General features: G+C 29.2%; 1 protein-coding gene across 1 annotated transcript; it reads left to right on the top strand.

The window, feature by feature from the left end:
* The first annotated feature begins 1,275 nt into the window (after positions 1-1,275).
* Positions 1,276-25,622, top strand: LOC107450462 (flavin-containing monooxygenase 5). Its single transcript, XM_087154651.1, has 5 exons — positions 1,276-1,349; positions 10,035-10,405; positions 13,426-13,692; positions 17,829-18,152; positions 24,331-25,622. The coding sequence occupies exons 2-5, from the start codon at positions 10,043-10,045 to the stop codon at positions 24,994-24,996; spliced, it is 1,620 nt and encodes a 539-aa protein (XP_087010777.1). The 5' UTR covers positions 1,276-1,349; positions 10,035-10,042; the 3' UTR covers positions 24,997-25,622.

Here is a 25,622-nt window from a genome sequence, read left to right as displayed (position 1 = left end):
TAAATGTTCGAGTAGAAAAAAATACCCAAAACTGTTTTATAAACATTTTCATAAATTAAAAAGTGCCATTTTTGCACAAAACTCCCAATTTTTATTGAAAAATTTAAAATAACTTACTCATTTCGACAACAACACCTAGATAGTTTTGTATTAAAACTAATAAAATACCTTAATTTAAAATATGTCTTTATATGTAACGAAATGACGTAACATGTTGACCATATTCAGTGCTATTTAAAATAATACTTTTTTAAAATCAAAAATTTCTGAATTCTCACTAAAGCGATACATACCGGTGAAACATCTTTTCCGCGAAAGCTCATGCTGCATCGGAATCGTTTTTGATTGGCTTTTTGACTGTCAAAATTTGATGCCTGTTTGTTCCAAATTAATGTTGCTAGTATTTTATTTTACATTTATAAACCTAGATTATCAAATAAAATTATTTTCGTTGAAAAACATTAAGAATCATCCGTGAAAACAACCAAATGTTATGTACAAAATTCCTTAAAATCCTCCTTTCTGAAAGAGTTAGAATCAAATAAATCCAAACATTTTGCGAGTTATGTCTTCACAAACATACTAAACTTAACTAAAAACTCAGCGGCGCGACAGCCCATAGAGGGCCAAGGCCTACTGTGCCCACCTCAGTTTTCTTGACCTTGGGCTCTGGAGTGCAGGAACAGATGTTCCGGTCAGGTGGTCAGCCAAACGTGGAACCCCCAGTGTTTGAACTAAACTTGAATAATTAATAAAGTTTGAACTTGGTACTCATTTATCGACCCACTGAAGGGATGAAAGGCCTTGCCCGGTCCGAGGATCGAACCAGGGACCTGTGGCACAACAGCGCGAAGCGCTACCGTTCAGCCACCGGGCGTCAAGCTCACAAACATACTAAACACATAAAAATTGAGCGAAAATACAAAAAGGAGAAACGTATCACACGATTTTACTCACTAGAATGTCACTTAGCTAATTTTTCTTCCATTAGCTCTTAGTTCTATTAAATATTTAAATTTATACGAGTCATATAAATTTAAATATTTAATAAAACTAAGAGATTAGATATATTTATGTGCTATTTATAATCATTAAAAAACTCTTTTTTTAAAAAACCATGATAATTTTTATCCGATTTTCTTTCGTTAACATGAAAAAAAAACAGGAGATATGTTTGTTAAAAACTATCATATTTGATTATTACTGATTTGCTGAAAAAAAAATATCTTAAAAAATTATTTTTGGTGAAAGGATTTTGATACTATTACGTCAGTGAGATAATACATTAAAATAGATATAAATAAAAGATTCGAAATCACTTGAGTTGTCTCGTCAGGTCTCGGTGAAAGGTAAGCATTGATTATTTTAGTAATAATTCCAATATATGCACAGATATAGTGTGAAAATTTCTTTCAATTATGGGCTTCAGAATAAACAGTATTTTTATTATTAAATAAAAGCATTTTCATTGAAATTCAGTAGCTCAAAAGATTCTAAAAATAGATTTTAAACAGACGCATATAATTCTTGCTCCACTAATTATGTACAGAAGTCAATCTGAAATGTCGTATACTTAGAATAAATGAATTTATAAGCCTAAAGAAATTTAAAAAATTGTCTGCAAGGGTTTTCCAGGCCAATATTTGACTGAATTAACTTTTAATATCATACACGATGACATGACATAGGTTAAATTAATTTTGAAACGTTTTCTATCTGACATCAGATTAAATTTTTAACTTGTTGTTCAAAATTCACTTTATTATTTTGCTTGTATAAGAATTTGAAGCACAGTTCAATAATGAGTCTTTCGTTAATTTGATGACAGTTTCAATAGTTCAGTTTGAGCCATTTTTTTAAAATTTTTGTTGCAATAAAAAATCTTAATTATTTTTCAAATTAATCATCTTTTTTCATTAAATTTATATTTATACAATATATTTCTTACATATAATTACCCCATATCGAATAATTAAAATGTAATATGCAACATAATAATTTCACTATCACAATTCTTAATTATATTCCTAATATTATTGCATATAGTATTATAGATATTATTATATTATATATACAGTAGTCTTAATACAATAATTATGAATTCGCTTTTACTTTGTTACATGCTTACATAATTATTATGGTTTTCTTTATTAGTTTGCGGAAAAAGGGATTTATAATACATAAAAATTATTGTGTGTTTCAAACATTTTTTTTAATGAATTTGTGGTTTTGCATATTACAGTATATATGGGTGATTCTCACGAAACATGACAATTCGGACCAAAAAATTTCTTCAAATTTAAAGTCCTCAAAATGATCTAAAATTTTTTCGTGTACTTTTTAGCTACACTTATTAATATCTTATACACAGCAGCATAGTTTATTGACATTTGCTCGAGAAAAAAAAATTAAATAGTAATTCACCAAATCTTGAATGCCAGGAAAATGACATATTACCTTAGAAGTTTAAAAAACAGTCATTTTACGTTAATAGTAAACAACTCAACTTAAGCCTTTATGTTGGATGGACCATAAATTGCTTAAATTAATTCCTTTTATCCACTGTAGAAAGAAACAAAAAAAATTTTGTTGCTGATATGTACGGAATAAAATTTTGTATTATAATCAATCATTAAATAAATAAATAACTTTGATTACATCCAAGCATAATTAAAATCAAACATAAACTTGGTATTAGGTTAATATTTGCTTTCCCTCTTTACAGTATTAGCAGTTGAAAGGAATTTCTGGTATCACTTCAATGTCCTGGCATTCATAAGCCAGGAAAATGACAGCCAGGATAGTGACAAATTTGCCATTTTATAGCATATAACTTTACTTTAATTTAATATTTTGGCCTAAGACGCTTATATTCTGCGGAAAACAACAAAATTTTTTAAAATAACTCAGATAAATCTTTGTAGTTTTTGTTATTAATGATTTCAAGAAGCCAGGAAAATGACAGTATTAAAACCTACTCACCTTGAAAAATTTTTTGAAATAGATTTTGAGCCAGAAAATTAGTTCTTTATTCATGTAACAAGGCATGTTCATATACGAGGGTATCTAATCAATCTATTAACATGAGATATTGATTTCTGGCGCTATCTATTTTGGTTATAAATCACTAAATAAAAGCAGCCAGGAAAATGACTGATTTTCATGGGACAAACAAATTATTAAAAAAATTTTAAACGAAGTTTTAGTGAACAATACCCTCTGCGTATATTCTAGAAATGCTTACATAGGATAAGATAAAAAAATTAGATTTTGAAAAATGTATGGGAAGTTTTGAAGCTAGTTATTATTGGAAATATTGTTTGGGACATGACAGGAAAATGACATTCTGATATTCAATTAAATTTTTTAAGTATACAATACAGTCAATGCTCGTGCAAAGTCATTTTAAAATGCTAACAGCAATGCTATTTATAATTTTTTTTTAAAAAAAGTTTCTTTTAGCATTATAGTAATTAGATCCTGGAGCAAGGGATAGTGAATTGTCATGTTTCGTGAGAATCACCCATATATATATATATATATATATATATATATATATATATATATATATATATATATATATATATATATATATATATATATATATATATATATATATATATATGTAACATAAAAAGCTTCAATTAATCTTTTTATGTTAGTTTCTCTGCTATAAAACTTCTTCCTAATTAATTATTCTATTTGAAATACTTTCTCACACTTTTAAAAGCCACATCCTGTTCTTAAAATCTATTTTTGGCTCAAGTATGCATTTAATTAAGGGCAGGACATTTTTCCCTTTGCTGTTGTGTGGGAAACGTTCGATCTATCTCATAAACCAATAGCAACTACTAAGATTTCCCTCTTTCCCTAAATTAAGACATTTTACGGATTTTACTTTGCAAGATTTTCCCTAACATATAACCAAGGAGCGTCTCTTTTCGTGTGCACTTTTACTCATTCTCATGACTGCTCTTGTCTAATAATTAATAAATAAATTTTGTACCCTCCTTCCCGACCTATGACCTGTTTTAATCCTTCCACTCGGCAACGACGTTATAAGTCGCCAGGATTGTACGGTCGGGAAGGGGTACAGTACGTACGGTACATTAAAGATATTAAATATCTCATTTGAAATTAAATAAATCAAATTCGGAAGAGGGTATATCAAAAATATGGAATAATTTCGAATCATTTATTCAAATGAACAGCTGATAAATAAGCAGTCAAATTCTTCTACAACTCTGATGTCTATGCTGCATATTTTGTCTACGTTCCTGAGAATACTAGAAAGCTGAGCTTCAATTCCTTCCTTGGACTAAAAAGAAAAACTGCATCGAATTCCTGTTAATTAAAATGTTTTATTGAAACTATCCCTTTGAGAAAGCGTTGATTTTGCCACTCTTAAGTGCTGAGCTGGATCTTATCGTCGATGAATAATTGTTCTCACACCCACGATGGTCTACTTAAATATTCGACATTCAAAAGAAAAATAAGCTTCAATTTCTCCGTCACTATTGGTGTTAATTTACGATTCATCTTAACGAAGAAACAAATTTTTTCCCTAGCAGCTCACGTCTTTGGTTTTGGAATTGTGTTTACGGAATTTCAACACATTCCCATCTCTGTTGTGGTTTTCAAAATATCTCGGACTAATTCGAACTTTTTCAGGTATCCTTTGAGTTAAAGTTTTTTACATTTCTCATAAATCAATTTCTTAAATGATTATGATTTTAATTTTTTCCCATATTTGATGTTTCAAAGTGAAACTACTTTTTATATATTGATAGTATTTACTGTTGAAATTTTTATTTCTTTAAATTTTTATTTTCAGTTAATTGATTTATTTGATTGAAAAGTGTTTCAAGAAATTATTTTTATATTGTTTTATGTGTTACAGCTTCTATGATTTTTTGAATAGTAGAAATTATATTTTTGTTTTACAGTGATTAGGGTTTAAATGAAAATGCCATTTAAATATTTTTCTTTTCGTAATGCAACTGCAATAATTATTGAGATTCACTTTTAATATATGAATGCAATTATGGTGTGGCAAAAATTAAATCAAGAAATGCTAAAACTAATACAAATAGTTTGGAAAAATGAATAAAATACTTGTTGTTTGAATTTAAATTGAAGTACAACCAGACATTAATGCTTTAGTTCAACGTTGGTAAATAGTTCATAGCTCAGTTCCAGCTCAGACATTTTCATAGACAAACAACATAGAGATAGGAAAACGATCAAACAAAAATTGAAAAGTATTAGTAACCAAATTCACTTCAAAAACACGTAAGAAATAGAAATGAAAATATTTGAATTCCCTAACAATTGTGACAAATTATCAATTAAGATCTCTGCACAAAAAATTACTTTAAAAAAATATCCGAGCTAAAAAAAAAAAAAAAAAAAAAAAAAAAAAAAAATTATGTCCAAAAAGAAGAATGAAAGATATAAATGAAAAAAATAAAAATAAAAGGTAATTTGCAAATAAACCAAACTTGCACTTCAGATTAAAAATAAGGAAAATAGCTAGATCAGTCAAAAATTAAAAACTGATTTACCTTAATACCATATTAAATTTGAAAGCTTTGTTTTGGATTTCAATTAGTGATAAATTGTGTTAAACGGGTTGTAATGTAAAATCTGAGAAGACTGATCACCTTTTCTGATTATAAAAGCAATTTGTCTTTACATATTTCCTGAAATCCGGGTTAATAATTGCAATAAAAATACCAATAAAGAAAAAGTATAAATAAATATAGAAAGTAGATAGAAGAATAAGAGAGAAAAAGAAAGGAAAAATTTTTACAGAAGGCAAATTTTGGACATAAAGAAAAAAAAAAAGAAATTTTTTTCGGATAATTAGCTATTAAAGTGATAAATATGTAAGGTAAATAAGAAATAAAGTGAAATGAAGACAATACTGAAATCTTGGACTTGACAATAACAACCACTGTGTCATTTTTTTTATTTTTGTTTTCAAACAAGGTAAACAATACTCAAGTCTAATTCCAGATTGAAATTTTTCCTGTAAAACTGTTTTTTGCATTTTGTGTTTTACATTTTAACTTGCACATTTTTTAAAATGTTTATAAATTTTTTTTATCATGATTGAAGAGTTAACGTAAATAGTGTTTATATGAAGAATACTTCTTATAGTGAAAAAGCTGTGTTGTGATTTTTAAACAAAAGATTTTTGAAACTGAAAAAACTGTTAAGTAAAAAAAAAAAAAAACTGTTGAAAATGAAAATTTTAAAATTGCTGATAATGCTACTACAGATTTTTGATTGTGTTAAATTTTTTACAATGAGAACATATGTAAATGTTTTATAATTTATATTACTTTTATATATTGTTACCATTACAAATTTGGTTATATTATTTGTACTTCTACCATAGGGAGGATTTTGCAAATGGAAATTTTTTTTAAAATTTTGGATTGTAATTAAACATTATTGGCGAGGGGGGATGTAACATAAAAAGCTTCAATTAATCTTTTTATGTTAGTTTCTCTGCTATAAAACTTCTTCCTAATTAATTATTCTATTTGAAATACTTTCTCACACTTTTAAAAGCCACATCCTGTTCTTAAAATCTATTTTTGGCTCAAGTATGCATTTAATTAAGGGCAGGACATTTTTCCCTTTGCTGTTGTGTGGGAAACGTTCGATCTATCTCATAAACCAATAGCAACTACTAAGATTTCCCTCTTTCCCTAAATTAAGACATTTTACGGATTTTACTTTGCAAGATTTTCCCTAACATATAACCAAGGAGCGTCTCTTTTCGTGTGCACTTTTACTCATTCTCATGACTGCTCTTGTCTAATAATTAATAAATAAATTTTGTACCCTCCTTCCCGACCTATGACCTGTTTTAATCCTTCCACTCGGCAACGACGTTATATATATATATATATATATATATATATATATATATATATATATATATATATATATATATATATATATATATATATATATATATATATATATAGCATAATAAGTAAAAACAAAGAAACACGAAGAATATTAAGAAAAACTATAAGTTTTATTTATTGCGCATAAGCTGCAAGTAAATAGAACTCATAAAATAAGTTCAAAATGCAGAGAAAACAAGGGGAAAATTACAGAACAATGAAAAAAAAGGGGGGGGGGGAAATAAAAAAAATTATAAAAATAAAAAAAAAGCGGAAGAAAAAATAAGAACAAAAATTTTTTTAAAAAATCCGGAAAACAAAAGATATAATCTTTTCATCAGCTCACACGATTATATCTGCAAGAAAGAGTGCTTTCTAATATTGCATCAATATAGCCAAAGTATTGATATTGTATTGATATATTTTGCTTTGGCTATATTGATGTAATATTAGAAAGCGCTCTTTTTTGCGGATATAATCGCGTGAGCTCATGAAAAGTTTATATCTTTTATTTTCCGGAATTTTTTAAAACTTTTTTGCTCTTTTTTATCCGGTTTTTTGTTATTTTTGTTTTTTCCCCTTGTTTCATTGTTTCATTGTTCTGTAATTTTTCCCTTGTTTTCTCCACATTTTGTTTCCCTTGTTTTCTCTACATTTTTTCCCCTTGTTTTCTCTACGGTCCCGCATTAAATACTACAGAGAATGATGTAATTAGGTTCCAGTCGTACATACCTTTGTAACTCTACGCATTATGGAAAATCATTTACTGCTTCCTAATACGGAAGTGAAAGAGGGACAAGATTCTAAAAATAACTCCTCCTTTGAAATATAAATCTAATTATAATTCAGTGGTATGTTTTCAGCCTTGAATTCCCAAAATAGAATATCTCTACTCTTACTCTTTAACAAAGACATTTTATGAAACCGAAAGAGTTTTAATTCCTTTATTAATGCAAAAGTATTTATAATTTTTGTATTACATCTCCCCCAAAAAAACATTTTGGTAAGCCAAAAAAAAATTTTGAAAACTTTTAGTTTATAAACTTTAGGTTGGTACGACTGTTCCTTTTCCCTACTGCAAATAATATTTTTTCAATTATATGTAAAAAAAACAACGATTACTTACAATGACAAACATAAAAACATGATAATACAATTTATATGTTTAGGCAACTAAACATAAAGAAAAATGAAACATGTTTATATAACTATTCTACTAAAATTTTCAAAAAAAATTTTCACACAAAAATATACAACTTTTTATGGAAACGAACTGGACAACAAGTGTCATTTATTCAGAATTTAGGATTCTGTGTGGTTAAAAGGGGTTATTTACTTGATGAAAATCTGTATTCCCCGTTAAAATGGAGGAAAACAGAATTTCATGAAGGAGAGGGAAATTGAGATATCCAGTTTGGACATATACAAATAGTTTATAATATTTTTCTCACTTTGATTTAAAAAAAAAAAAAATTATATATATATATATATATATATATATATATATATATATATATATATATATATATATATATATATATATATTTAAATTTTATAAACAATTTTTTTTATTAAATTTTTAATTATTTAATTAATCCATAAAATATTATTTTATATTCATATCACCTTGTTTCAACTGTGATAAATATTTTGTTAGTCTTTTATCAAACGCTAATTTGCTGAAGATAATTAAATATTTAAAAAAAACTATGTGTATAAGTGAGTATATGGAACATCCACATTTCAGAGCCTTTGACACAAGGACAATACTGTTCTGCCACGGAGGTCCCACTAATGTTAATATTTATTGTGATATCAAGGATTTTACACGCCGTTTGGTCAAACCGATTCAAAGGGAGCGGTATAACACTGCATGTATTTTCGTGCTGTATTTCTTAAACTTGTGATATTTGGTCTTTAAATTGACAAGAGTTATAAGGCTGTTTTTGTATTTGCCAACAAACCCGCATATGCACAAAAGTAAATAAATTATTCGACCCCATTAAACGAAGGATAATACAGTCACATTAGCTTGATTGATCCAAAGTTTAGTATCTTTAGAACTCATTAAATAAACAGTCGAAAACATCATTTAGGTCCTTTTTTGCTCAGTCATAATTTAAAAATATATTAAGAAATGAAAAATTAGCCTCATTCTAAGTGCTATTAACTATTTTAATAAACTGCTGTTTTAAATAAACATGATTAATCGAATAATAAGGTCTATTGTTATTCTATTTGGTAAAAGACACAACCATCTAACCCTTAAAAATTACTAAATAAATGGCAAAATGAATGATGCTTGCGGAAAACAATCTTGTTATTTTATCGTGAATTTTCACAACAAGGTGTGAAAACCATTTTTCTGATAAATTTAATTTAAATGATGGATTTTTACTAAATGTGTGGTAAGAAGAACAAAAAATTTGGAAACAAAAATTTCGGTTAAACCTTTATTATAGGAACGTGGAAATGAATGGTTTAAGTACCAAATTTTTTGGCTTTTATTACTAAAATTATGTTTTTTTAACAGAAATTTTATTACGGTATGGTAATTTTACCGGATTTTTTTTTCTTTGTGTGGTTTTGTGTATTATGGGCAAAATAAGTTTTATCAAATGTTTTGTAAATATTTCGACATATATATGTGTATATTTTCCGAAAATATGTTTCCGATGTTTCATTATGAAACAACTTTCAAATAAATTCTTTGGAAAAAAAAATAATAAAAAAATTTCTCAAATTGTCCCTTTCTTGTTATTTCCATTTTAACTCTCTGTTTTCGCCCTTTTGGACATAATAAGATTTTTTTTCATATATATTTCGAGACAAATATGTGACTTTTTAGAAAATATAACACATAAATTTAAATATTGAACTATTTTTAAATAAGTTTCACGGTAGAGAAATTTATAAAAACTTATGAAATGAAAACATGAGTTTTTGATTAACCATTACTATAACGAACGAAATAATTATCAAATGAAAGATTTAAATTTCATGTCGGTGCTAATTACCAGAATTCTCTCTCTTTTTTTCAAAAAGGTTTTTACCATACAAGTATTTCTTTTTTTGACCAAAATTTATTTCTCAGTGTTTACTATTTTGAAGGTGGCACCATGGTTTCAAAAAGAGCAGCTGTTATTGGTGGAGGTCCTTGTGGATTAGGGGCTGTACAAACATTAAAGCATGAAGGTATAGAACCAGTATGCTTTGAAAGAACAGGTCATATAGGAGGACTTTGGAGGTACCACGATGATGACGTAGATGGAATAGCCTCAGTAATGAAGACTACTATTATCAATACGAGTAAGGAACTGGGTGCCATGAGTACATTCCCACCCCTAGCTGAATATCCAAACTATATGCACAATACTTTAATGCACGAATATATAGTAAAAGCAGCAGAACAAAATGGTCTCCTGCCTCATGTACGTTATCATCATGAGACAAAATCGATAGAGAAGGCAGAAGATTATGAGGTAAAACTGTATTTTCTTTTTAGTTATTTGTATTTAAGAATTTATAAAAACTACAATATTGCATACAGTTAGTCAAAAATACATAAATCACTCTTTGCAGATTACTTATTTCTCTTTATAATTTTTGAATATATGTAAAAAATGAAATAAAAAAGTATCAACTCTAAGTTTCGCAAAACAATATTTAAGCATGGAAAAAAACAAAACTCTGCAGAAATCTAAATAATCATTACTGGACTAAAAGCATTAAAACTAGTTTTATTACCGAAGACAGCAAAGAAGAGTTCAAGATATGATTATTAGTCACCTACATGTTTCATCAGGTCATCAAACTTGTTATTATGTTTTTATCGCACCTTCTTCAGAAGTAATAGAGCCGATTTCAATTATTTTCTGCTTTTCCTTATCTTAAATACATTTACAATTCCTTACTACTTACTATACTTTTTCACTACATTTTTATTGAGGAGAGAAAAACATTGTATCCTACACAAATTTGAAATATTTTACACAAAAAGTAACAATTGAAATAACTCAGAATTTTGTTTACGTTTGTCTATTTAAATAATTTTTTTCAAGAACAAATTCTGTCATATACTTTGGAATAAAATTATTTTTTAAAGTAAGAAAAATTAGTCCGTGGTGCAACATGGTGTTGTACTTGAAATCATGGGATATTTCTCCTTTAATAAAACTCAGAGTTACTTTCTTCTCAACTTATTACTTATTGCGATATTTATTCAATTAAACTTATTTTTAATGTACGTTGTAAGCTTAAATAAATAATAATCAACGTAATACTAAATAATCTTTTAGGTTTAGTTAGAACATAAGAAACTTTACTTATTGAGGATGGTGTAGTGCACAGGGACCTGTTTCATAAATCAGGTACCATACAGGCCCACCGTACAAGTATACACATTTTTCATTTTGCTAGATCTAACAAAACTATTTTTTTCAATAACATTGATATTTTATCTCAAAGAGATAACATTTTAATACTTATCTTAGATCTGTTTTCAATAGCAAATGTTGTGGGGTTGTATCTTCCAACCAAATTGATTATTATAGGATTGATTATAGAAAATTACTCAACAACTGAAAATTAATAAATGTTTTCTTGCACATACCTGGAAAACTTGAAGTGGTCACCTAGTACCTGTTGTAACATGCATCAATCACAAATACTAAAAGCAAAATTGCACCACTAAATGGCGCAAATAAAAACACTGGTCTAAGGTGCAATGCACTCCCCTATAAATTACGAGGCCTGTTTCTTACCGACCGAATACAGCCATCAAAATGATGGGGACGGAGGAAATTTTTTTTATCCCTTTTCAAATGCTCTCAAATGATACTGTATTATCAAATGATACTGTATTATTAAGTTAGTAATGAAATAGCACCAAGGAAACGTAAATCAAAAATTTTACCTGAAATCCAAGATGGCGTGGATAGAAACTTCTTAAGGGTGGTCATTACGAAACATCCTGTATAAGTTTTGATCTTATGGGAAATTCACGCACTTTTCCCGAATCTTCAAGGTTCGAATGACATGCCTAATTCATGTTAATTTATTGATGTATACAATTCCGTTACGAAATCAGAAATAGCTATTTCTCATAATATTTTTCTTTCGATTCATCCAGATAGTTGGAAATCAAAATACGAAAAATAGCTATTGCGAACCTAATAGCTTAACCAAGAGCAAGATAAAATCTGCTGTTATTTTTACTTCTTTTATTTCTTCATATCTTTGGAGCAACTGGTATGAACTAAAGTTTTTTTGCACAAAATTATTAAATTAATTTGTATAAAGTAATTTCATTCACTCAAAAAATGCTTTTTTTCGATAAAATTTATTAATTTTTTCATTCAAGTTCAATGTTGATAATAAAGATTATGAATTATTTTTATTACAGCTTTTATATCTTGGAAAACTGCATAAATTTAAAGACAAAACTTAAGTTACAAAATTAAGTTGCAATTAAGTAACAAAATCACAAGAATCGCTTTTTCATATAAAACATACTATTGATGGATCCATCAGGTAGTTGAAAATCAAAATATGAAAAGTAGCTATTGTGAGCCTAATAGCTTAACCAAGAAATCAGTCGCAATCTGTTAATACTTTTACTTTTATTTATTTCTTCATATAATTGAAACTACTTGTACGAACCAAAGCTTTTTTTTGCGCAAAATTATTAAATACATTTGTATGTAATGTAATTTTAATCAGTTAAAAACATGTTTTTTTTTTGTAAAATTTATTAATTTCTACATTTGAATTCAATATTTATCGAAAAGGTTATGAATTATATTACATAATAATTTTTACATCTTGGTAAACTACATAATTTTAAATGCCAAACTTTTAAGACTTTAAGTTACAATTAAGTTACAAAATAGCAAAAAAATACTTTCTCTTATTAAACATACATTTCTATCCATGGATCCAAATAGTTGAAAATCAAAATACGAAAAGTAGCTATTGTGAACCCATTAACTTAATCGAGAATTCTGTTCCAAGATAGTATCTGCTAATATTATTACCTTTATTTATTTCTTCATTGAAGCTACTTGTATGAACCAAAGCATTTTTGCACGAAATTATTAAATTCATTTTTGTATATAATGTAATAATCAATAGTCAATAAATGTTCTTTTTTCAGTAAAATTTATTAATTTCTGCATTTAAATTCAATATTGATAGAAATGATTATGAATTATATTGCATAATAAATTGATTATTAATGATTATGAATTATATTGCATAATAATTAGATTATGAATTATTAATGATTATGAATTATATTGATAATCTTTGTAAACTACATAATTTTAAATGCTAAACTCTTAAAAAGCCTGTAGAATTATTTTTAAAAACAAAATTGTATAAAAAGAGATCTATTGTGTTTAACAAAAGACAACGTTTTTGCACTACAACAGATGAGTTTAAATTCGTACTATATTATTAATTTTTATTTCATATATGTTATGATTTGTTTGATTTTTTTCAGAAAACAGGACGCTGGAAAGTAACCAATAAGAACACCCAAACGGGAGAGCTAGTATCAGAAATTTTTGACTTCGTATGTGTATGTATAGGCCATCATGTTTATCCCAATATTCCAACTTTTCCAAACCAGGAAGAGTTTGAGGGTAAAATAATGCATACACATAGCTTGAAAAAAGTAGATGGATTTGAAGATCAACGTGTAGTTGTAGTTGGAGTTGGTAACTCTGGAATGGATGCTGCCGTGGAATTAAGTGCTGTTACAAAACAAGTAAGTAGATTCAAGGGTTAAATGAATTTCAGAGAAATATATTTCATTTACCAAAACACAATAAGATCCTAATAGGAATTGTAATAGTTTATGATAGCGGTTCCAAATTTTTTCGGCTATGGAACCCTTAATGATAAACCTTGTTTTAGCGGAATCCACGAAATTTTGTGAATAAATTTCTTTAGTAATAGTGAACATAATTCAACGGAAACTATTTATCATTTTGAAAATATTAAATGATTGAAATTTTATTAACTATTTTAAAACATTTAGTGAAAAAATGAAGAATAAAATGTTTTCGTCAGATCGTTTTAAGAATAGTCTTAAAATTAAATTTTACGTCCTTAAAGTTGAATTCACTGGACTGGAGCGCCGCCTTGTCTAGCTTTTAAATTGATTCTTTTTTTGTCTAGTTCCTACTTTGATGAAAGCGGAAATTGAAAGAACAGATGTATGGTTTCCATTAGAATTAAAACGAAAAAAAAAACATTAAGAATGATTATCAAAGAAAAATACTTGGTGATGGTTATTTTTACTCGATGCGCAAATGAAGTCCGTCATGAAATTCCTTTTCATGAAGCTTCAATCTTTCTAAACTTTGTGATTAGAAGAAAAAAAAACACTTTTAATTAGGCATTTCTTCCCTTGCAGGCATTTTAATTTAATTATTTCCTTAGAATGACAGATATATATTTAATAAATAAAGGAAAATTAATTAGACTTAAATTGAATTGCATGTTTCGAAAATCACAACTGGTAAAAAAAAGTCCTTGCTCTCGGAATTTCTTTGACATTTCCACGGAACCTTCGAGTTTTGTGAAACACCATTTCGGAATCGCTGGTTTACGGGATCTCAATAGTTATCATCATAAATGTTTTTCAACTTTGACACATAAAAAAAATGAACAAATGAATAATTAAGAGTTCATTTTTGTTAACTATCTTAACAATAAATAGTGTTTTTGATGCAACCTTTTTGGTATTCGCACGTAAAATGATAAAGCTCGCTATAGTGAATTGTCTGTGGACCCACCTATAAGTCCACTATAAATTTTCACTCTAAATGTCAAACGAAATCAGAGAAAGAAATATTTTTTTGCATATTGCAATAGTATAGTTGGAAACAGTGATAGCCCTAGGGTACATAATTTGCTTTATAAATTAATTATGTACCTAAATATGTCAAATTTCTCCATAACAAAGTTTTCTTACAGCTAATTTCTTTCTATGACGAAAATTTTAATCGAAACGTTAAATAACAATTAAATATTCTCCATTTAACGAAATGCTCTGTAGTGGATAAACAACGATGGTTAAAATAATTTAGAAAACGAATTTTTTAGACGTTTATCTTCTTAATTTTAATCATGTTCATTTTTTATGCATTTATCTTTGTTTCATTTCCGTCATTTTTGAAGAAAATTGCAATTAAAAGTTAGAATTTCTGTGCATTCAATACAGTCTTCCAACTGCATATTTTCAAACCTTTTCTATTTTTCAATTTAGAGAAATAATCTATTTTAAACACATATGGACACAGCTTCTTGAGCTGTGGTTATGTCATACTGAAATATGCATAACATATTTCCTAGTGTTTTAAAAACCAAATTATTATCTTATTTAAACCTTGTTCAATTAATAAAAATCATTAATTTAATCTGTAATCTTTTAATGCTTCAACCTTTAGTTGAGTGCAGAAAAAAATCTATTTTTAGAGATTCCCTCTACATCTGCCCAACACATTAGCATAGAATTCGAAAACCGTTGCATGTTTCTCTGTTATTTCTCACGCTTTCTTTCCCGCCAACGCATTTGAATGTGTAAGCTAAGAAAAAGTACCTTGGCATTAAATTTAATCAATTAATAGCCAATACATGGATTCCTTAACTTTTCTTGGCGAAAACTATGCTTGCGTACATATGACACTCGCATTTTTTGATTTCATGGTAGATGATGGGCCTTCACCTGATGGGCCTAGACCAGCAGCCGCACCCTCCGGACAATTTTCTAAATTTATTAACTTACATATACACAAAAATGAAATATTTTTTTTACTTTGGAACTCCATAGGATTCCTTATTTCTGAAATAATAAATTTTTATTAACTATCGAATTTAATTCTTCATTAAAGCTGTTCCTATTGTTTAATATCTGCATCACTCTTGCCGACATCACACTGGAATAATATATGGACAGTTGAAAATACACCTACCAACATCTTCTTCAACTTATGGTCAATACATCAATCAACTTCTACAACAGAATTTTTACGTAATCATCCAACTACTTCAACAAACCAAGTTATTCTTGGATGGTTCATTTTCTATTTGAGCTGTTCCCATTTTTTTAACACGCTTCTTTGAGTCATGCCCATTTCCTTAAACACTTTTTTTCAGCTGTATCCATTTTTTAAACACAATTTTTTGAACTGTTCCAATTTCTTTTACACTAAGCATACCAGCACTTAATATATACCTATTTCTACCATAGCCGGATAGAACTTTATGTAATATGGATGTTAGGAAGGAAATAAACTTAAAAAAAACTTTATTATAATTCAGCAAAATTGTGTATTGCCAATTGTTATGTATTACAAACACAAAGAATAAGAATTTTTAATTCATTGCTCAACGCACTTTCTACATATACAGGGTGTTTCCACTGTACATTTTCCGCAAACTTATTTCCTCTGCCTATTATTATTTCTATAATTCTTATAATTGTTCTTATTATTATAAGAACATATAAGAATTATAATTGTCACTTTTTCTTACACAAAAATGCTAATCTAAAATGTTAGGTACTTTCTTGAAATTTGAGTTCACAGTTATTCTGATTGAGCTAAATAAGCAACAGTCTTCGCAAAAATGTGCAACTAATAGTATCAATACGTTGAACACGCATTCCATAGTAATTTCTGATCAAATAACCTTATAAAGCAATAAATTGTTCTCCCGGTCAAATGGCCGGTTGTGGTAAAAATAGGTATGCGACAAGTATTATTCGAAGCAAACAAAATACAAAAAAAAAAAACAAATAATAATAGAATATAAACTGTATATAATTATTAGAAAAGTCATGAATTCAAATGTGCAAAAACGATAAGATGATAAGCGCACTTTCGAAGCAGAAGTTCTTAAACGGTCATTTTACCGGTTATGGCAGGGATGGGCAAACTTTTTTGGTCGAGGGCCAAAAATCAAGAAAAAAAAATTTTGGTGCGTCAAGTAAAAACTTCAAAATTGAAAAAAAAAAGCGATATACAAGTTTTAATTTAAATATTTAGTGAGATGATGGAAATTGCGATTTCATTTTTAAAAGTTGCTTATATTAAGGTTGGAAGTGAGATGTGCTTATTTTAATGCTAAAGGCTAAATGCTTTTCTGTTAGCCTACTTGTGAAATGAATTTTTCTAAGGTTCATAGTTGAAAACTCTTGTTCACATAGATAAGATTAAGCAAACATAGCACTGACTTCTGGGCATGAAATATTAAATTTTGGAAACTAGCTTTTGGTAATGATTCGCAAAACTTTGGCATATTTAGAAACAACTGCTTCAGATGATTGTTAGATTGGAGCGTAAAATGCGCAGTCTGCCAAATGTGAAGTACGATTTACCTATATTAGATTCCATAAGTCAGCTCCTCGAGAAAGACAAACGCTAGTTGGAGCCAATCTACGGCTATTCTATAAAGAACTTCTGCTTTCAACATTTTACCAATTGAAGCTGTCTGCGCTAACTATTTCCATCAATTTATGTTTTGTAGAACAAAAATAGAGAAAGTAAAAGTGTCATCAGTACTTTGTTAAAAAAGGAAGAGCAGAAATAATTTTAAACGTAGTCGATAAGAAAATGGATGTATATTGTTTATATTTGCCACTGATCGGCAAATAAAAATTCTATCCGCGGGCCGGATAAAATCTTCCGGCGGGCCACAGTTGGCCCGCGGGCCGTAGTTTGCCCATCCCTGGGTTATGGTATGTTTAGTGTTAAACGCATGTTTTTTGTGCTGTGTTCAGAATAAAAAGCTCACCGACGATATTCTCTGCTTATCACCTATGATGAAAATTTAATTGTGTTTTCGAAGTTTATTACGAGTATTCCAGATAATTTCTTACATTCGTTTAATTTTTAGGTATACTTGAGCAGCAGACGAGGTACATGGGTGGTTCCAAGAATTGGTCCTAAAGGTTTACCATATGATGCTGCATTTACAAGGCGTTACCTCCACTTTTTTGTGCAACATCTACCGTACAATTGGATCTGTAGTTACTCAGAAAGGGCAATAGAACAAAACTTTGATCATTCGATATATAACCTTAAGCCAAAGCACAGAGTTTGGAGTCAGCACCCGACTGTTTCTGACACACTGCCAATCAAGTTGCTTAGTGGAGTTGTCAAAACAAGAGGTACTATCAAGAAGTTTACGAAAAAAGGTGTAATTTTTCAAGGCGAGGAGGTAAGAAATTACCATTTAGATAAATCAGTAGAAAAATGAAGTTTAGGCAAGAGCCTCGACCCATGAAACCTCATGAGCATTTTTGTTTACCATATTTTTTAAAGTTATAAAGCAGCTTGCTGACAGTTTGTTTTTGCAATGAGCTTAGCATTGTCAACAGCAAACAGTTTTAACGATTTAAAACAACGAAATCTTCTGTGGTAAATGCACTAATATTATTTAGCACTACTACTACTGCTAATGCACTACTCCTATTTACTATTTGTTTTGTGATTTTATTTCAGTATTCAAATGGACTTAGTAGCTGAATTAAAAAGAAAAAGTTAGTGAACTTTATGATGCGATGAGATATTAAACTATAACAAATGTACAGTGCGCCAAAAAATCGGACCACCTTGAATAACTTTTGATCCTAATGAATGGATTTTCACGTTCTAGGACTCCATCTTAATTATCTAGTGGAGACGATATTTTAAGTTACGAAACTAGACGCAAAAACGTACTTTCTCTAAATAATTTTTTTCAGTGGATTCGGGTTTCTGATCCCCAAAATATAGGGGATAGCCGAAATCTGGAAAATAAGGTCCTTATAGTTTGATCTAGAGAGCAATTCAAAGTTTGGAACCCTTAATGTTAGTTTCACTTTTTGCGCATTTCACCATATCTCAAGAACATTTCACTTATAAAAAAATAATTCCATACAAAAAATAAATTTTCGCTAATATTTAGTATTTTTTATTGTTGTATTTAATAATGGTCCCAAAAGTTAGAACTGTAAGTAATATATTTTTTTACGCCATTTTAAAATACACTCAATAACAAAAAAATCGACGCACCAAGAAGCAATCATCCGATTGCTTTGAAATTTCGCATGCATGAATGTTTTGAACAGATATGGCTGGAATGATGCCGACTGGGGACGTATAGTCTTTAGCGACGAATCCCGCTTCCAACTGTGTCCTGACGATCATCGAAGACGTGTTTGGAGAAGCACAGGGCAGAGGGGGGATCCTGTCTTCACTATTGCACGCCACACCGGCCCTCAACAAGGCATTATGGTCTGGGGTGCCATTTCCTTTGACAGCCGGACCCCTTTGGCCGTCATTAGAGGTACACTTACTGCACAGCAGTACGTCGACGACATCCTAAAACCTGTTTTGCTACCGTTCCTTTTGCAGCGCCCTGGCCTGGTTTTTCATCAGGACAATGCCAGACCACATACGGCACGTGTTGCTATGAACTGTCTGCAAGTTTGTCAAACTCTACCTTAGCCTGCCAGATCACCAGATCTCTCTCCCATCGAGCATGTCTGGGATATGATGGGAAGGCGATTGCATCTGGCACGGATTGTTGATGACCGCGTTCGACAATTGGATCGAATTTGGCAGGAAATACCGCAAGAAACCATCCGGGAGCTTTATCGGTCTATGCCACGCCTTGTGGCAGCTTGTATCCAGGCTAGAGGCGGGTCAACACCTTATTGAATTTGTTACTGTAACTCTGCAATAAATTATTCAATTGCTCAGAAATTTTAATCATTTACTATTCTGTACATTGTCTTCCTATCCACCAATTTTCGTTTCAATCGTACAACTCCTTCTTGGTGCGTCGATTATTTTATTATAGAGTCTATGTAATTTTACGTGGCAAAATACAAAATTTCTGCGAAATCGGTTGAATGGCTCCTAAAAAATCGAAATCTTAATATTTGACTTTAGGATATAGGTTACCCTCTTGTACCATTAAGATTGAGTCCTAGAACTTAAATATCTTATCATTAGATCGAAAAATTATTTGAAGTATTTTCATTTATTTATTTTTTTATTTTATTTATTCTATTTTTTTTGTTGCTCACAATACTTCTTTCATCTGACACATCTCCTTCGGGTCTATACTTCTTTCCTTGCCTTTTCGGAATAATAAAAAATTGTCGAATTTTTGTAAAGCATATAACTATATCTAATTTTGTTTTAGCTCCAAGCAAATATACAATACCTTAAAGCTTATAACTTAAATTTTTTTTAAAAAAAAGTCGAGATTACCCTTGCGTATATGACGAGTGAAACACTATTTAACTTTAAACATTTATTTTTCAATTAGACATCTAATTAAGGATTTACTATACCATTGTAAGAAAAAAATATCCACTAAATCCAGAATCTTAGGGTACAACTAGAGAGCCTAGAGTAAAAGAGAGTGGACAAGGGAGAAACGATTCCTGATTGGTGGAAAGAAAAACTTTACCGCCGGAGGCGAGAGTGGAAAATTCGCCATTAGAATTACACGGAGTGAAAATTATCTGACTCAAAAAAATTATGTTCTGTATTAATAAATGCATGTAATAAGTTCATTACTTACTTTTTTTCAATAAGAAACTTCACAATTACAGTAAATGTTAAAATTATGGGTGAAAATTTGGAGAGTTGTTAGTTATTCGAATTTATCCTTATTATCACTTACTTGTGTGCATATAAAGTTATGTTTATCTCATTGTAAAGAGAACAAGGTAATGAAATAACTAATGGTTAGATAAGAATAAATGTATTTACTTTCAATGCACATAATTTCTATCTAAATTACTTATAAATTTTAGGATTTGAGCATCTTTTTATCAAAACTTCAGAAGTGCAGAGTTTGGCGATATTACTTTGACATGTTGGCGCGTTACAATGTTACAATGCGCGTTACAAAGTAGCATTTGTTTACTTTTCGTTACCAACTGTATAAAATGCTAGTTTGTTTTAAATTTCAACTAATTATGGAAATTTTTGTTTACAATTTGTTGAAATAAACAATACCTTTTCAGGTGAATATGCGATAATTTTTTCCTGAAAAAGTAATAAATAATAATAAATTATATAATTTGTATTATTAATTATTATTTCTGAAATTGGCATAATCATTATTAATTTTTATATTTTATTTAAGGCATTTATTAAAAGCTGAAGTCTTTTCATAAGTCTTTTTTTTCCATTGACGTTAATTTTTTAACAATTTCAGATGCTAGACAATGTTTCTTAAAAAATCTGTAATATCATGTGCTTTCCAATCTTAAAGTTTATATTATTGACAGAACCTTCAGAATAACACCAAATGAGCGAGTGGCGCCAATTTCGGTGTATCATCTGGCAACCCCCTTGGACAAAAATCTAACGGCAGCGCATGCGCTCTTGGATATTGTCATCACTCTTTTCAATACAGGCACTCTAGGTACAACAGATGAAAGGGCAGCTTGTTTCAGATGATTTTCCAACCAATGAATACATTAAGTTTTTCATTGTTGAATTTAGCAGTATTAATTAATTCTCTAAAAAAAAGAAACTAGTTTGATTGCTCTCCGAATGTAATATTGAAGAACATAAATATTTGTGTGAAGAAACACTTAATATCAAGTTAACATAAAATCAAATGTTCCCAGACACTTTAAGGATACAGTAAAACGTAAACATCAATAATTAAGAAAGCTTGCACCAATCTCACACCATTAGTGATTTATTTTTGCTATCATAAAAAGTAATTTTGAAATACTTAAGATATCTTCAGAAGATTGTTTACAATCAAGTGCGTGAATTTGTTAGTGTTTTGCACTCTTCTACACTTCCACTCCACGTAAACAAAAACATACTATATGTATATTTTTAGTTGTGTAATAAGGATAGTTATATTTTAATTCTTTAATACCTGTTAATTGTATTAAATAATTTTATAATAATTTTATTTTTATCCCCTTCAGTTCTGGTAAGCCTAATTCAAGTTTATCTTAATATTCTCTCTGTGCTACGTGTATGTTTGATTTTAAAACTAATTTTATTTTGAATTCTGCAGCAGATATACTTCCTAAATTGATGTTTCTTGTTTTATATTTTATCGTTAAAATAACTTTGACTCTTAGGTGCATTATATCTGACTGTAATTATAAATTTTAGTGTCACTGAATACCAAAACTGGTGTAAGTTACTTACACCAAGTGGTTCAAAAGAACATTCTTGGTGTTTTAGTACACCAGGAACTATCTTTGGTTCTTGTTGCAGTGGAACATCAAAGACCAAGCGTTATCTGTAATGTTATCTGTGTTGTTATGTATTGTTTCTTACTGTGTGTAATTATAAATTTAAGTGTTACTGAATACCAAAAATGGTGTAAACTACTTACACTGAGTGGTTTAAAAGAACATTCTTGGTGTTTTACTGCTCCAGGAACTAGTGTAGCGGAACACCAAGAACCAAGAGTTATCTGTGATGTTTCCCAATACTAATTTTTGGTGTTAAGACACTCTAAAACTTTTTTACAGTGCTTGATTACAACCAAAAACCTGTTCTTTGACTTACATGTTCGAGTACGTTCAAGGTGTAATTATGTAATTTTATATGTTTTTCTGATTAGCTCTTCATTTATAATATCACTTAATACTTGAATGTCAGATTCATTTTTAATAAGACAATCACACTCAAGGTTATTACGTGTACGAAACCCTTAAAAATATGAGATTATTATTTTTATTTAAAGCTATTAAAAATCGTAACGACTTCATACATTTTATGCTCAACGGCAATTTTATCAAAAAGTAGTTGTTCAGTGATAATTGAATTGAGGCCGAAACTCGAAAATACTCGAACTGAAGGTAACATCCGTGTTTAATCTATTTTCATCAATGAACTCAGAAAATCAATGTTCTTTTAATAATAGTGCTATATAGTATTTAATGTTGATAAATAGTTTTTATATCAAAGTGGTATTAAGATATTTTCTTCGCCTTTAAGATATTTTCTTCGATATTCCTGATGAATAAATTATGTGTACGAATAATCGTGTAATTCTAATTCGTAGGCTGATTTCATTGAATTTTTTACTGATTCTATGGATTTATTTTTTATGCTTGGCAAGTCTTGTTCTTGATTTTATTCACACTATGATAATTTATTTTTCTCGCACAGATAACACAAAACGCTTTCCTTTAGAAAAAGTGGAAGCCATGGTCTCCAAACTAAAGTATATATAAGTAATGATGAAAATACGAATCAAATAATGAAAATTTCAAAAATTTTTATAGTAGAACCAAAGAAAGCAACTCGCGTAAAATGATTAATTCTATGTTGTCCTATAATTTGATACTTATCACACTTACCCCTATTCCCATTCGTGACATGCTACTCTATATTACATAAAAATGTACTAGCAGCTCAGATACAAGGCACATGTTATTGGTCATATATTGAATTTTATTTTTAATTTTTAACTATGTGTTTTAATAAAATTTGTGAGTCTGATAATGCTTAGATACGTACTTATTTTGATGAAAAATATGAAAAAAATCTGAAAACTAATTGTATAAAATTATTTATCTCCTTATTTAATATTTAAATTTTATTATTCAAATTTTTGAAATTAAAATTTTAATTATTAAAATTATCAAAATTTAGTTTTAAGCTAAATGTGTGATACCATATTTCTTTATTCCCCCCTTAGTCACAAATTGTCACAATTTTAAGAATCTTCCTAATTCCCTTCCTACAAGCGGGACATCATTTATGGACGGTCATTAAAAGAAAAACACTTTGGAATCAACTTCTGCTAGCATGAGTATTCGGATTAAAGAAGCTTGGATAATTGAGGTTTTACTATGCATACAAAGAGTTGAATTCAATGAAAGGAGAAAAAAAAAGGGGGGGGGGAAGACTTTACAGATACCTAAAGAAATGATAAAACAAATTCTCAATCAAAATTTCCTAGGTCGAGAAAACTTATGTGTATTCTGAAAAGAAAACAGCAAATTAAAACGAAATTCGCCAACTTTAAATTTCACCTGTTTCAGCTCTTGCTCCATTCATACATTAATACTCAATGATTTCTAAATGTTTAATTTATATTGGAAAATGTTTCGCACAAACGATAAACCCTCAAAACACGTGCAAACATAAGAAAAATGATTTGTTGGAATTTAATTTTTATGTGGAAATGCACTTTAATGACTTATTTTTTACTCGAAAATTTTCAAAACCAGTTTTTTTTTAAGACTAATGATAATGCCTTATTACATATCTAATATTATTTCAAATGTATTGAAAAAATTGGATCCTGTTTTCCTTTTAAAGTGTGTCATAATTTACAGATGATCCTGGAATTATTGTTTAAGGATTTATAAAGCTTGAAACTACATTAAATATTTAATCTCCTTTAGGAAGAAACAGAAGCGGATACTGTATTTTTGGCTACTGGATACAAAGTGATGTTTCCCTTTCTTAGTGACGATATAGTCCGAGTTGTTGATAACAAAGTTCAACTTTACAAATTTATGTATCCACCACACTTACCACATCCTACTCTTGCCATCCTAGGTTTAGTACAACCAAATGGTCCTGGTTTTCCTGTTGGTGAAATGCAATGCAGATGGGCTAGTAGGGTGATGTCAGGAAAACTCAAACTACCATCTAAGGAACAGATGATAGCTGACATCGATGAAAGATTGAAATGGATTCGTGGAAGATTTGTCGATTCCCCACGACACACATTGCAAGTTGATTTTATTTCTTATCAAGATGAGCTTGCAGAAGAAATCGGAGTTAAGCCTAATTTTTGGAAAATAGCTTTCACTGATCCCAAACTGTTTTGGGCTCTTTTATTTGGACCTTCTCTTTCTTACCAATACCGACTGCAAGGACCTCATTCCTGGGATGGAGCAAGAAATGCAATACTTACTTATAAAGACAGAATAATGACTCCTTTGCAGAGACCAGGACATCAGAAAACAGAAAACAAAAAGCAGTTGATGAATATGCGGTTAATTATCAAATTATTATTTTTGCTGCCATTTTTGTATTTCTTTTTTCTAGTTATGTTTAGGTGAAGTTTTTTTTATATTTGATTCAGAAATAATATCTTTCTGTTTACTGTAATTGGAAAAGAAAGAGAAAAAATTCTTGACCTTTTATTAATTTTAGGCACCTTTACAGTGTGGAAAAATCAGTTAAACGCCAGTACAGAGTGGCTAATCTTGAATTTGACTTTGTATTCAATATTTATTATTATTGAATGCTTTTCTTATATGCATGACTTCGTATCGGGTAGAAAAAAAATTGATTCAAATACGTTTTCTTACTTAAACTGCCATCGCTCACCAGAAAAAGTGAAATGGTAGTGTGTTTGTCATGGCATGAAACACACAAATCTTCAATTGTTTTACTCATTTTTGGAAGAAAAAAAAAATTCTTTCTTTAAAATTCAAAACTTCAAACATTCTAGAAGTTTCAATTTTTTTTCCTTTTTGAACAATAGTGACTTTATAAAGTTTCTACTTCATAGTTTCAATTGAAACTTATTTAACAACTTGCCAATTTATGATTGCGTAAAGTGTGCTAAGTTTCTATTCACCTCATATTTTTTTGTTAATCTTCTACTTATTTTCATGTCTTTTTTTGTAAGAAATGTATTAAATTAAAAATTGAAATTAGTTAATAAATGTTATGAGCATCA

The sequence above is a fragment of the Parasteatoda tepidariorum genome, chromosome 11, assembly GCF_982258835.1.
Source record: "Parasteatoda tepidariorum strain Cologne lab strain chromosome 11, Ptep-v5.0, whole genome shotgun sequence".
NCBI classification, from domain to species: Eukaryota; Metazoa; Arthropoda; class Arachnida; order Araneae; family Theridiidae; genus Parasteatoda; species Parasteatoda tepidariorum.
This window is presented reverse-complemented; position numbering and strand designations above follow the sequence as displayed.

Excerpts from the sequence above, each read along its gene's own strand:
- LOC107450462 (XM_087154651.1), top strand. The coding sequence starts at position 10,043 with ATGGTTTCAAAAAGAGCAGCTGTTATTGGTGGAGGTCCTTGTGGATTA. Across the intron at positions 10,406-13,425 it reads AGAAGGCAGAAGATTATGAG|AAAACAGGACGCTGGAAAGT; the intron begins GTAAAACTGTAT and ends GATTTTTTTCAG. Across the intron at positions 13,693-17,828 it reads TAAGTGCTGTTACAAAACAA|GTATACTTGAGCAGCAGACG; the intron begins GTAAGTAGATTC and ends TTTAATTTTTAG.